Source organism: Emys orbicularis, chromosome 1 (assembly GCF_028017835.1).
Source record: "Emys orbicularis isolate rEmyOrb1 chromosome 1, rEmyOrb1.hap1, whole genome shotgun sequence".
Taxonomy (NCBI): domain Eukaryota; kingdom Metazoa; phylum Chordata; order Testudines; family Emydidae; genus Emys; species Emys orbicularis.
In genome coordinates this window covers 30190693-30205680 of record NC_088683.1, presented here as the reverse complement: position 1 = coordinate 30205680, position 14988 = coordinate 30190693, and the positions used below count along the sequence as shown (strand labels likewise).

General features: G+C 46.1%; 1 protein-coding gene across 1 annotated transcript in view; it reads right to left on the bottom strand.

Annotated features, from left to right (window-relative positions):
* Positions 1 to 3477: 3477 nt before the first annotated feature.
* The window catches only part of CDHR3 (cadherin related family member 3), a 75726-nt gene continuing 64215 nt past the window's right edge, over positions 3478 to 14988 (bottom strand). Inside the window, exons 20-22 of the mRNA XM_065423772.1 lie at positions 11459 to 11559; positions 10187 to 10235; positions 3478 to 3866 (exon numbers count right to left, since the gene is read on the bottom strand). Of these exons, the coding sequence (XP_065279844.1) occupies positions 3478 to 3866; positions 10187 to 10235; positions 11459 to 11559 (539 nt within the window). The remainder of the gene's footprint in view (positions 3867 to 10186; positions 10236 to 11458; positions 11560 to 14988) is intronic.

Sequence of the window (14988 nt, the reverse complement as noted above, 5' to 3'; positions counted from 1 at the left end):
CCAAAATGTGGCTAGAAGCTTTATTACATAGTGTATTGTATATTATTAAGGTGTATACCTCTTCTCTTCATTCTACTGCCTTAGCCTTAGAACTTTTGCTGTGGCAAAGATAGGCTAGAGAAGTGGATTTTCCATTTTTTTCCTGAAAGTGGGGAGACCCATGGTCATTCTCAACTCCTCCCAGCAGGGAGGGAGTTCCATAGCACTGGGCCAGCTGCTGGAAAAAGCTCTGTCCCCATGGTTGACAATTTCATAGTCCCAGTGAAACTTAGCTCCTGAAGGAACTTGGGGTTCCTGAACAAGAGGCATTTTTATGTAGCTTGGTCCATGGTCATGGAAGTCCTTAAAGATGAGGACCAAGTTGAAGTGTCTATGGAGTGTTCTATGTGGAGCCAGTGTAGTGAGCAAAGTACTGGGAGGAGGTATGTTCAGCAACCATGGTGGCTAAGGATGCTGTATTCTAGAGCAGTTGGAGCATTATGGTCAGTTCACTCGTTCCCACGTACAGTGAGCTGCATGGAACTCACAAAGGCAGGCCTTCCACTGTGCCCAAGTCATGGCCCAGCAGTATGGGGCCAAACCTCAAGCCAACCTCAGATGGCAGGAGGAGTCCCGGGAGCCATAGCTTGTAGTTTCCAATAGCAGTGGAGGGTCAAGCAGAACCCCAAGCTTTGACTATTTGGGGAATCTCTAAAAAGGGGGAGCTGCTGTTTTGGTGACTAAACCTTCAAAACATTTATGGCTTCCCACCAACACAATTCTGTCTCGCTCGAACCAAGTTTCAGTCTGCAGCTTTTCATGCAGTTGCTGATCTAGGCAATGAGCTATTTGGGTGATGGTTCTATTAGTGGGGGAGGTAAGCAAGACAGAGCTGGGTGTCATCCGTGTTGCTGTTGCAAGCATAATTTTTGACAATTTTCTCCCTAAAATGGAGGAGTCATGTGGTTCAGGCACAGGACTAGGCACCAGGAGAGCTGAGTTTTACCCCCAGCTTTGCCACAGGCTTTCTGAGTGATGCTAGGAGCTATTTGTGCCTCAGTTTCTCCATATATAAAGGGGGATAATGATTCCCTACCTTTCAAAGGTGATGTGCGGGACATTCAGAAACTATAGTGATGAGCACCATAGGAATGCCAATAAGGGCAAACTGAAAAGTACAGGCTGTCTTCTTATAATAAGTATAATGCAATTCATGTCTGTGCGTGATGAAGATTTTGAAGTTTCTTTATCAGTGACAGGTACATCTGTGGGTATCTCTGAACCATGCTGATGAAAAGATAAGTTACAATGCCAGTACCAGTTACTGCAACACTGCTTATTACTCTGGAAAGCCGCTCATGCAGAAGAAATGGGATGTATTTTATTTACATGAAACCACTACAAACAATAGAGGACTGGAGCTCTGAATAGGTGACTAGTAATGTTGGTGCTCAAGGGTCAAGCAACACTATAACAACCAGCACAGACACAGTAACTGGTAACATGCCCAGACTGTGCAAAGACAGTGAATCACTCTTTCCTATCTCTAGCATTGTGATATAAAAGATAAATTGGGTTTCTAATTGCTAAGTGAAATGTTGTCATGATCGAAGAGCCTTTCCCTGCTTTCTTCTTTTCCAATTGCAGTTGGTGTTTCCTAATAAAATAGTTCATGAGCCAAACCCCTCCCAGGCCCTCAGAAGCAGCGTGCTAATGCAACACCACAAGGGACAGCCTTACAATTAGTAGGAACCCAACCAATGAAGTTGTCATAGCTCTTCCACTGCAAGGGAATTGAATCAAGTCTTGTGTGCTTTCCCAGTCAGTCCTGGAAAATCAGACTGTTACTAGATTTGGATCTGAAATAAGGGTAGTCCCCCATAACACGGTACAGACTGACACACTGGAAAAGTTAAGATCAAATAAAATTAGAATTTAAGATCCTCACCTAACTTAAGCCTAAATATTTTCTGCTGCCATTGAGCTGATCAGATCATTCCCATTGTATTTTTTAAAAAAAGAGCAGAGGATTCTGAAAATTAATTCATTATTCATAAATATTTTTGTTTGCAAACTAGCAATTTCTTGCAATGATGTAACACTTTTTTTCCTGTTTCAGTATTGTGCACAGCATAAACATCATACATTATCACAGTAGACCAGTTATATTGTAACATACATTGTGAAATCATTTTTCTTCTGGGTATATTCAGCTTGATTGTGCAAAATACAAAAAGCACAGAACATGATGAAATTGAACAGTAATAAAGTTACAAAAGCAAAATAAACTATGAACTGTAATGGAGGACCTAATACAACAAAAGAAGCTAGGGATTTTTCCATTCAAAAATATTTTCCAAAATATATTCATTTCTAAGTCACAAAGGATGGGGTACAGATAAAAATCATGTGTGAAAAGCACTTAGCTCTTACCAACAAAATACTAGACTATTTAAACTGAATGTGTAAATTCTAACTTACATTTCTTTCTTTATGATGATGATTTTCTTTTAGCTGCTCACTCAGTTTGGACAATGAAACAAACTTGTTCAGTTTGCTAGCTTTTTTTTTTTTTTTTTTTTTTTAATATATATAATCAGCTTCATTTTGTGCTTTTCTGGCATTTTTAGATGAGCTCAGGGCTTTTGTGTTTGGGACTCCTCCGCCATGGCAGAGAAAAGTTCAGATCAAGACACAAACTTGTTTCCACTTTAATTCATAAAAACTTGTGAAAACCCTTGTTCACATTTACATCCCCAACCCGCCATCATTTGAATGCAATTCTGGGTGCAATTCTGCCTTTCAGGTACTGGCACATGGTGAGGCAGAAGGGAGGGACAACGCTTTCTGAATCTCTCTCTCTCTCACGCATGCATGTAACACCAACAGACCACCGTTGTCGGCAGATGGGATTGAACGGGGGACCTCTTGCGCTAAATGCATGAGCTGCTACTGCATGAGCTAAAAGCCATATGCCCCTTAGCTAAGGCTGTAGAGCAGACTCATTAATCTCTCTCTCTAAGTGGTCACGGTGCCAGTAGATGGGACAGAACATCACACCCAGGAGGTGTGTGGGTTACACGCATGCACACCCACACTCACAGTGTGCCATCCCTTCTGTAGCCATGGCCTCACCTCCCACCCAACCTTTTTGGGGTGGCTCATACTTCTAGCCGCATTAGCCAACAGTCTTTGTGTTGTGGGGAGCATGAGGATTGCATTTATGGTTTGGTCCTATGTGAAGTGACACACAGGGGAATGGGAAAGCTCATTGTACCCTTTCCTCTTTTCCCCAAGTTCACGCATCCACACAGGCGCAGGGAAAACGTGGCCCTACATTTGGGTGTAATTTACATGGTACTGTCCATTTTCCCTCACACTAAGAAAGGTGTTGAGTAAGAAGCACAAGCCCCTCTTGTCTGTGGAATCTGTTAATGTTGTAGTGCCTGGGTGAAGGTTTTCCCATGGAGCACACAGTTGGGATGGCTCCCAAAAGCTTCACACCACATTCTTTAAGGCTGGTTTTGGCTGTAACTGAGGGTATATTTTGGGAGGGGGGACTGGTGACCTGCCTGGTGAGGATGATCCCCTGCCCCCAGCTCCATCTTTTGGCTTGTGTAATTTCAGGCTATCCTGGCTAGAAGTTTCTGCCTTCCCTTCTGAGGGCTTTGTTGCCATGTTATTCTCTGCTGCCAGCTCTCTGACAGTTGTTCCAGCTTCTTGCTTGCTTGCAGTCCTCATTCTGTCTTTCCCTTCACTGCTGTTTGCTGGGGCAGTTGAAATTACCTGTGCAAGCGGATCCTTTATTCCTGGTTCCACTGACTCCTTTGTATCTTTCCATCTTCGGGCCCCAGATTTTGAATTGTATTCATACATTTTGCCAGTGACTGGGTAGGGGGAAAAACACAAACAGCTATACTATTTCTCCTTTTAGCAGACCAATGGGAGGAAGTTCCCCTCAGTGTGTCAGTTAACAAGGAGTAAATCTCATCAAAAGGTCTGGAAGCTCCAGTCAGTTTGGCAAGCCCAACTTTTTCATCTAAGTCCTAGATTTGCTATTTTAACTATACAGGTATAGTAAAGCAGCAAAACTCCACTACTGTGGATTCAGTTATAGAGGTGCGGAGGTGTAATTATAGGCAATGCCCCTAGTTCCCCTGGTCCCTTGTTCCCTTAACAAGTAAGGAGTAATTTAGACAATAAGGTAATTACACTGGACACTAGGAAATTTCTCTTCAGATCTGTGGAGAGTAAATGAGCTGAAGTAGTGGATGCCTGTTTCGAGTGTACAAGAGAAAAGTCACTATTAAAGTCTACAGAGGGCTATAAGTACTTTCGAACAAAGCACTATTGCACAGTGCACTAAAGTACCAAAGATTTGAGACTACAGGATCTGTAACTGAGTTCCCCCCAGCAGGTAAACAGAGAGAACACATTGTTCCATTACCTTTCACTGCAGTATAGAGCATCTGTCAGGGAAAAAGTATTATAGGCAAATTATAAGTCAATGAATAGGCCAGATTTTGGGGATGCCAGATCTCTGAGCCTGGGGTCAACTTGGACCAAGTAACCTAAGTTTAAAGGTGTTAAACGATGTCTACAATAGATGCCATGTTGTGTTTCAAATTGTTTTTTCAAATAGGTTTGCTACCTCGAAGTAGCTAACTATCACACACTGAGTCTTTCCTAGTCTAGACAATAGTGTGTTTTAGGGCTGGTCTACACTACATCGTTATACCAGGATATGTACATCGGTTAAGGGTGTTTTTTTTTTTTTTTTTTTTTTAAACCAATAAACTACAGGAAGCCCTAGTGTGGACACAGCTATAACCTTATAAAAGTGTCTAATACTGGTATAGCTTATTCATCTTCCTAAACCTGGTGCCCAGCTGGAAATGTTTTTCAAGAAGGGGACTGAAACTATAAAAAGGAGGGACAAACACCCTAAGGCACCCCTCTCTCTTCCTGCCCATCGCATTCATGGTACCTGAAGCGACAAAAGAAGCATTCATTGGGCACTGGGAAAAGGGAACCTGACCTAAGCAGTGTATCTGGCAGGCTGCAGGTACACCCAGAGTGTCTACATGTGGCTTGCATGCTGGAAGGCTGTTTGTGAGTGGCCCAGGTGGGAGCTACTTCAGCAAGGCATTGTAAGGCACCCAAGATTGCAGGGCAGGGGTGACACAGCTGCTCATTAGTCTGGATTGTACCCTGGTATGTCACAGGTGGAGATTCCAGTACTGGGTTTACCATGGCACCGGGCCCACGCTCCAAAGGGGCCCTGGCCTGGCCCGCTCTTTTCCTCCCCCCACTCTCTCATGAGGGGGACAGCGGGCAGAAGCTTGGTCCTGCCGGCTCCTGCTGCAGGGCAGGCTCCGCCTCTTCCCCAGAGCACGCTGCGTTCCTGCCCCTCCCCCTCCCAGCGCTTCCCCCGCTGCCGAACAGTTGTTCGCCAGTGCGAGGGAGGGGGAGGAGCGGGGCTGCAGCGCGCTCACTGCTCTGGGGAGGAGGCAGAGAAGAGGCAGGGGCAGGGCCTTGGGGAAGGGGGTGGAATCGAGGCATACCCCCTCCAGCCCCCTGCCGTGAGCCGCTCAGGGCAGGGGGCTGGGAGCACCCCCACACTCCCAGCCCCCTGCCCTGACTCCTGCACCCCCACACACATTCCCACATGCACCAAACAGGAGCTGCCCCAGGTAAGCGCTCCACATCCCAACCTCCTGCCCCAACCCTGAGCCCCCTCCCTCACCCTAACTCCTGGCCAGACTCTGCACCCCTGTCAGCCATTCTCTGTGCAGACAGCATCACACCTGCCTAGGGCTCTGCAACAATCACACAACCTTATCCCACCACCTAGATACTTAAGAAATGCATAGGGGAAACTGAAGCACCAACACAGTATTCAGAGAAAACATTAAGAACATTCCAACTTCATCACACTGGAGGAGGGGCAGCTCAGTGCAGAGAGAGATGAAGAGAATGGGCTAGAACCAGGGAGAAGGTAGGTACCCACTCTATGTGGGCAGGGGCAGGGGGGAATCCTGTTTACCCCCTCCCCAGCCCTGCTGCACTTGCAGTTTACCCCCAGCCTATCCCTTGCTCCAGGGACCAACCCTAGCTCCTGCCCTGCTGTGCTTTTGCCCCCGGCCCCTGCCTTGCTCCAGTCAGCAAGGACTAATCCTCCCACCAGGGCTGGTGCTTCCATTTAGGCGACCGTGCCAGGATTTGGGGGGGCGGCATTTTGCCACCCTCGGTGGCAATTCGGCGGCAGGGGGTCCTTCCGCGCTCCGGGTCTTCGGCGGCAATTCTGTGGCGGGTCCTTCACTCGCTCCGGGACCCGCCACCGAAGTGCCCCGAAGACCGGGAGCGTGGAAGGACCCCCGCACCGCAGAATTGCCGACGATGACCGGGAGCGCGGAAGGACCTCCACCTAGGGCACCAAAAACCCTGGCGCCGCTCCTGCCTCCCACCGTGCCCCACTGTACTCATCTTGCCCCTGGCCCCTGCCTTGCTCCAGCTGGGGACCAATCCTTTCCCCCCACACCACGCCCCGCTGTCAGGGTGGATAAAAATCAATGATTTTTTTAAAAAAAATCAAAAAATCGGATTTTTTAAAATTTAAATTGGATATTTTTGATAAAATGATTTTTGAGGAAAAAAACTATCTAAAGCTAGTTTTAATTAAGATACATTATAGCTCATCATGGAATAGGGATTATAAATTCTAATTCTATAGTATGAGACAATATATTCATGTAATGTTTAAGAAAAGTTTTGTAAATGAGTTCTCATAGTTCATGGATTAGGGACCCAATCCTATGGGGTTCCACAGGCTTCTGTATAGATTATTTAGGTTAATCTTTCTATTTACCCAATGGGACTCAGTGCTCAGTGTAGAAGCTACCATCAGAGATGCTTAGTTTTGCAATTCTCAAACTGGATTTGTGTCTCCAGAGGTAACATGCTTGTTAACAGCAAAAATGTTTTAAAATAAATAAATAAATAAATATATAGAGGTGAGAAATAACAGACCTCAACTCTATTGTCCCTCTGCAAATTTGTGTACACAGAGTCAATCCCTTACCTCTCTCTAAAAGTGAAAACTTTCAAAAAGTTCAATGAATAGAAGATTGTTGGGGGCGGAATACATCTGGACAAGGAGAAGAAGTCTGGAGATAAATGTGAGAAGCGGGGGCCGTATGCTTTTTTGTTAAAATATTATGTTTGCTGTTGAAGAAAAAAATCCAGAATACTTAACGTTGTTGTTTTAGTTAAATAAAACAATTTAAATGTCTGTCTGGGGATGTTCTCCTCCTAATACAGCCTGGCAAGAAAATCCTCCAAATATTAATGATTTACCGGTTGAATTGGAGATAGTTCACCTCCCAATGACTTCATAAATATCTGCTTCAATTACCTTTTGTAAATGAAATAACCAAACAATCATTCATTTTCTGATATAGCTGTAAAACTAATCTGAAATTTTTTCCAAATAAATCACTGTTTAAAAATGTATAGTGTGTACCTTCTAAAAATGAAACCTACATCTATCTCTGAGTTGTGAAGAATATGTATTAAGGTTATAACAACCAACAAGAATGCACTTTTATGTAGAAAACCATGATTATATTGAGTCTTCCTTTTGTTTGGTGTCAGGCCCACAAAAAGTTAATCCAGCCCTGGGAGCTTCCATAACCTTCCTAGGTAATTTGTTCCAGTGCTTAACTACCCTGATAGGAAGGTTTTCCTAATGTCTAACCTAAATCTCCCTTGCTGCAATTTAAGCCCATTGCTTCTTGTTCTGTCCTCAGTGGATAAGAACAATTTATTATACTCCTCTTTATAGCAACCTTTTACATACTATTATGTCCATGCTCAGTCCTCTCTTCTCCAGACTAAACAAATCCAGTTTTTTCAATCTTTCATCATAGGTCATGTTTTCTAGGGCATTAAACATTTTTGTTGCCTCTTCTGGACTTTCTCCAATTGGTGCACATTTTTCCAGCCTTTCTAGGCATTAAGGTATAGAACTCACAATGGCCACACATTTAGGCAGAAGATCAGTGCCACAGCTTTTGCCTCATCCTGTTGCATCTAGCTTTTGCCTCAATTTTTCACTCTTCTTGTCTGTCCTACTGTGTTTCTGAGAGGCAGCCTGACCCATAGGTTCTCCTGTGTTATACAGTCGGTAATCCCTAGATGCAGCGGAACCAGTGCATTTCTGCTGCATGAGATGAAGGTGGGCTCACAGCAGCTATGCAGGAGGGAGACCCATTGACCCCTGCTGTGCCTCCCCGTGCAGATTTTGGAGGTAGCATCAATACATCTACTCCTAATCCACTGGCCTGCCTCCTGAATGTGGGGGAGGGGTGCAACTGCCACAGGGATTCCTGCAGCCCTAGCACTACAATCGCAGTCATGGAGCAGTCCTGCTACCCCTCCACACATGGGGGAGGGGAGGAGATTCTTTCCTTCCCACTCCCTGTGCTAAGTCCACCTATTCCTGCTTGGCAGCAGTGGCACCAATTCAGATATTTCCAGGGGGAAAGGCTTTGGGAGGAGGAGGGGGAAATTCTGGTCTCCCCACTCTCACCCTCCTGACAGAGATTCTCTGTTCTGGTCCCCACTCATCTAATCCCCTAGCAGGGCTCCCCAGGTCTCCTTCAGGCTAAGAGCCTCCCCTCTCTCTTATCCACACAGTGCATGAGATGGTGCCACCAGGAGTCGAGTTCTCAGCACACTCCCCTGTGCTCTGCTTACAGGAACACACTCCCCATGCACCAGGATGCAACACCATTTTGTCCACCACCCCTCCATCTGTATAGAGGGGTGGGCAGGTCAATTTTCAGTGGTATTGCCACCATGCGGCCAGAGTGACTCTCTGGACCCCTCCAGCAGCAGCTATACCGATTTATTACAGGACTACTGCTTAAAAGGGGTCAGGCCTTGCCCCCCGCCCCCGGCTCTGCCACCTGTGCAACTTTAAACAAATGTAAAAATCTTGGGGGAGGGGTTTGCCACTCCTGCAACCCTTCCACCTGGTGCCACTGCTTGCCCCATAATGCATAGTCTCTCTGTATATTCAGTGTACATGCTTTCAAGGGATATTTAGATATCTTAGCTCATTTACAAATGTTACTAGGGCATTGGCATGATTTTCATAACCTATGAACATAAGAACGGCCATACTGGGTCAGACCAATGGTCCATCTAGCTCAGTATCTTGTCTTCTGACTCTGCCAGTGCCAGATGCTTCAGAGGGAGTGAACAGAACAGGGCACTTTGTTGTGTGATCCACCCCCTGTCACTCAGTCCCAGCTTCTGGCACTTGAGGCTTAGGATACCCAGCACCTGGAGTTGCATCCCTGAACACCTTGGGTAATAGCCATCGATGGACCTATCCTATATGAACTTATCTAATTCATTTTTTAACCCAATTATACTTTTGGCCTTCATAACATCCCCTGGCAATGAGTTCCACAGGTTTACTGTTTGTTGTGTCAAGAAGTTCTTCCTTATGTTTGTTTTAAACCTGCTGCCTCTTAATTTCATTGGGTGACCCTTTGTTCTTGTGTTTATGTGAAGAAATAATATTTCCGTATTCACTTTCTCCACACCTTGCATGACTTTATAGATCTCTATCATATCGCCCCTTATTCATCTCTTTTCCAAACTGAAAAGTTCCAGTCTTATTAATTTCTCCTCATATGGAAGCTGTTCCATTCCCCTAATCATTTTTATTGCCTTTCTCTGTAACTTTTCCAATGCCAATATATCTTTTTTGAGACTGGGCGACCAGAACTGCATACAGTATTCAAGGTGTGGGCGTGCCATATATTTACATAGTAGCATTATATTTTCTGTCTTATTATGTATCCCTTATTAATGGCTCCTAACATTGTTAGCTTTATTGACTACCGCTGCACATTGAGCAGATGTTTTCAGAGAACTATCCACAATAACATCAAGCTCTCTTTCTTGAGTGGAACAGCTAATTTAGAAGACCCCATCATTTTATATGTATAGCTGGGTTTATATTTTCCAATGTGCATTACTATGCATTTATCAGCATTGACTTGAAATGTAACTCCCATTCTCCTTGGAAACAAGAAGCCTTAAATATGAAATGCAAATATCTAACCAATGTTAAACTGGATTGGTTACCTTATTTCAAGCCAAACATTTAAATTTACTTTTAATTTTTCTTTACCTGGATCTCTGGCTTCTCCATCAAAGACAGTGTTTATCTTGGTCATTTCCTATGAAGAGACACACAATGTGAAATTAAGCCTGTAAAATAATTAAAGGAGGAGGAGGAGCAGTGACTTGGACATTTTTACCTACATGGATTGAAGCAGATTTATATGACCCACATGTTGCATTAGGGTGAGTTTAATCAGACCTGGCAACAAAAGCCATTGTGGCTTATGGTGTTGCTACCAAATGTTCAAAGGAGAATTAATCGGTTCTGACATGCTAAACGACTCCGAAAATACAGTCACAAGAGGGGCATTTCCAGTAGAGAAGGGGTTTGGGAATTCCTTATGGCAGAGCAAAGTTCAGATCAAGATACACACTTGTTTCCATTCTAATTCATAAAAACTGTGAAAACCCTTGTTCACATTTACAAACCCCTCTCCCCATTATTTTATTGCAATCAAAGGGTGCAATTCTGTCTTTCAGTTCTGGCCCATGTTGATGCAGAATGGAGGCATGACGCTTTCTGGAGAGAGAGAGCGCACACACACACACACATATATACATACAACGTGCCAGCTTCTACTCTATTTACGGACATGTAGCATGTATCCCTTCTGTGGCCAGGGGCTCACCTCCTGCCCACCGTTTCTGGGGTGGCTCATACTTCTAGCTGCATTAGCCAACAGTCTTTGTGTTGTGGGGAGCATGAGGATTGCATTTATGGTTTGGTCCTATGTGGAGTGACACACAGGGGAATGGAGAAGCTCATTGTACCCTTCCCTCTTCCCCCAAGTTCATGCACCCACACAGGGACAGTGACAACGTGGCCCTACATTTGGGTGTAATTTACAGGGTACTGTCCATTTTCCCTCACACTAAGAAAGGTGTTGAGTAAGAAGCACAAGCCCCTCTTGTCTGTGGAATCTGTTAATATTGTAGTGCCTGGGTGAAGGTTTTCCCATGGAGCACACAGTTGGGATGGCTCCCAAAAGCTTCACACCACATTCTTTAAGGCTGGTTTTGGCTGTAACTGAGAGTATATTTTGGGAGGGGGGACTGGTGACCTGCCTGGTGAGGATGATCCCCTGCCCCCAGCTCCATCTTTTGGCTTGTGTAATTTCAGGCTATCCTGGCTAGAAGTTTCTGCCTTCCCTTCTGAGGGCTTTGTTGCCATGTTATTCTCTGCTGCCAGCTCTCTGACAGTTGTTCCAGCTTCTTGCTTGCTTGCAGTCCTCATTCTGTCTTTCCCTTCACTGCTGTTTGCTGGGGCAGTTGAAATTACCTGTGCAAGCGGATCCTTTATTCCTGGTTCCACTGACTCCTTTGTATCTTTCCATCTTCGGGCCCCAGATTTTGAATTGTATTCATACATTTTGCCAGTTACTGGGTAGGGGGGAAAAACACAAACAGTTAAACTATTTCTCCTTTTAGTAGACCAATGGGAGGAAGTCCCCTCAGTGTGTCAGTTAGCAAGGAGTAAATCTCATCAAAAGGTCTGGAAGCTCCAGTCAGTTTGGCAAGCCCAACTTTTTCATCTAAGTCCTAGATTTGCTATTTTAACTATACAGGTATAGTAAAGCAGCAAAACTCCTCTACTGTGGATTCAGTTATAGAGGTGTGGAAGTGATTATCCTGGTTCACGAAGATGAGTAAGCTATACCAGTATAAGGCACCTTTATAAGGTTATAGCTGTGTCCACACTAGGACTTGTAGTAGTTTATTGGTTTAAAAAAATCCCCACCAGGGCCGGCTCTAACTTTTTGGCCGCCCCAGGCAAAAAAGAAGAGCGCCGCCCTGCCGTAACACCCCCCCAGCGCCGCGCCGCCCAAACCCCTGGAGCGCCGGGCCGCTCAAACTCCCGCCCCCTGAGTGCCGCGCTGCCGAACCCCCGCCCCCCCCCAGCGCCCCCGAGCACCTTGCCAGGCCGTCCAAATGCCCCCCCTGCCCCCGAGCACCTCGCCGGGCCGCCACCCCGAGCGCCTCGCCGGGCCGGCCAAACCCCCGCCCTCCCCCGGAGCACCGCCCAACCCCCCCGAGCACCTCGCCGGGCCACCCAAACCCCCGCCCACCCCCTGAGTTCCGCGCCGCCCAAACCCCCGCCCACCCCCTGAGCGCCGCGCCGGCCAAACCCCTGCCCCGAGCGCCTCGCCGGGCCGGCCAAACCCCCGGAGCGCCGCGCCGGCCAAACCTCCACCCTGAGCGCCTCGCCGGGCCGGCCAAACCCCCGGAGCGCCGGGCCGCCCAACCCCCGCCCCGAGCGCCTCGCCGGGCCTCCCAAACCCCCGCACCGCGAGCGCCGCGCCCCCCAGAGTGCCGCGCAGGGCTGGGCCGGGCCACCCAAACCCCCGCACCCTGAGCGCCGCGCCGGGCTGCCCAAGCACCGCCCCGCCACCCCGCCCTACCCCACCCAAACCCCCGGAGCGCCGCGCCGCCAAAGCCCCCGCCGAAAAAAACCAAAAAAAATCCTCTAGCACCACCCCGCCGAACAAAATAAAAAAGCACCACGAGTGCCCCCTGCCACCCTAACATTGGCCGCCCCTTCTAAGTTGCCGCCCCAAGCACGTGCTTGGTCGGCTGGTGCCTGGAGCCGGCCCTGATCCCCACCCCCCTAACTGATGTAGATATCCTGGTATAATGATGTAGTGTAGACCAGCCCTAAAACACACTATTGTCTAGACTAGGAAAGACTCTCTGTGTGATAGGTTTGCTACCTCGAAGTAGCTAACTATTTGAAAAAACAATTTGAAACAGCACATTTAACACCTTTAAACTCAGGTTAGTTGGTCCAAGTTGACCCCAGGCTCAGAGCTCTGGCATCCCCAAAGAGCTGGGGGGAACTCATAGTTACAGATCCTGCAGTCTCAAATCTTTTTGGTACTTTAGTGCACTGTGCAATAGTGCTTTGTTAGAAAGTACTTATAGCCCTCTGTAGACTTTAATAGTGACTCTTCTCTTGTACACTGGAAACAGGCATCCACTACTTCAGCTCATTTACTCTCCACAGATCTGTAGAGAAATTTCCTGGTGTCCAGTGTAATTACTTTATTGTCTAAATTACTCCTTACTTGTTAAGTGGACAAGGGACATGGGCAACTAGGGGCAATGCCTATAATTAATTAAACATTATTTTTACCAGATACTGTGAGACAAAAAGACTTTTAAGAATTGGAGAGAGAAGTGGAGGTTCTATGCTATAGTTAGTATCAGGATTGATGGATCCTGACACAGTGTAATTTGGGCAATTAAAGATAAAATTGGATCTCTCCTCACATGATTTGTAGGCTACTTACAGATTAGGCACTTTAGAATAGAAAAGAATAAGGAATGTCTAATAGCCCTAGATGTAGTTACCAGCACAAAAGGTGGATGGGCTGTCATGCAAGGTTTAATTATTGCACCAGTGGAGTTTGCAGGACACCTTACCCAGCTCCTCTTGAGTCGGCTGAACTGAGCACTTATGAATCCAAGTCTGGCAGGCGGGATGTTGTTGCACTGTTCCCATGATGTGCTAATTCATCCCAAAAGAGCACTCACTCTGGGAATAACCCCAGTCTGCGTGGCAGGTCTCATTCTCACCAGCACGCGCCTGCCCAGGCTCTGAGGATGACTTCCCAGAACTCTTCTGAGATACTAATGTCCCCATACAGCCAACCTCCTCAAGGCTGCAGGAACGCGCTTCTAGGGTGCACACACACATCTCTGCTGCCCCTGCAACGTTGTACTGCAACATAACGCTTAAGTCATGGCATAGCACAAATGTCATCACGCTGTGGTGCATTTCAGATCCTCTGAATTCTGTAGCTAGAGCCTGAGCCCAAACATCTTTGTATTCGTCACGTTTAGATCTAACGTTTGTAGATATTGTTCTCAGAGCCGTGTCAGTCCCAAGACATTACAAAGACAAGGTGGGTGAGGTCATATTTTTTATTGGACCAATTTCTGTTCGTGAGAGAGACAAACTTTCGAGCTACGTGGAAAGAGGAAGAGCTCTGTGTAGCTTGAAAGCTTGTGTCTCTCACCAACAGAAGTTGGTCCAATAAAAGATATTACTTCACCCACCTTGTTGCTTTAGAGCTAAGGCAGTCAGGAAAGCCTAAGGAAAGGACATGTCATGTATTTGTACACAACAGGTTTTCATAACCGGTGAACATAAGACCAATGGTCCATCTAGCCCAGGATCCTGTCTTCTGACTGTGCCATATGCTTCAGAGGGAGTGAACAGAACAGGGCACTTTATCGAGTGATCCACCCCCTGTTGCATCCCTGAACATCTTGGCTAAAAGCCATTGATGGACCTATCCTATATGAACTCATCTAATTCATTTTTTAACCCAGTTATACTTTTGGCCTTCATAACATCCCCTGGCAATGAGTTCCACAGGTTGACTGTGTGTTGTGTGAAGAAGTTCTTCCTTATGTTTGTTTTAAACCTGCTGCCTATTAATTTCATTGGGTGACCCTTTGTTCCTGTATTTATGTGAAGAAATAATAACATTTTCTTATTCACTTTCTCCACACCATACATGATTTTATAGTCCTCTATCATATCACCCCTTATTCGTCTCTTTTCCAAACTGAAAAGTCCCAGTCTTATTAATCTTTCCTCATATGGAAGCTGTTCCATTCCCCTAATCATATTTATTGCCCTTCTCTGTAACTTTTCCAATTCCAATATATCTTTTTTGAGATGGGGCGACCAGAACTGCATACAGTATTCAAACTGGGCCATAGCTTTACATACTAGCATTATGATATTTTCTGTCTTATTATCTATCCCTTGCTTTAATGGCTCCTAACATTTTAGCTTTATTG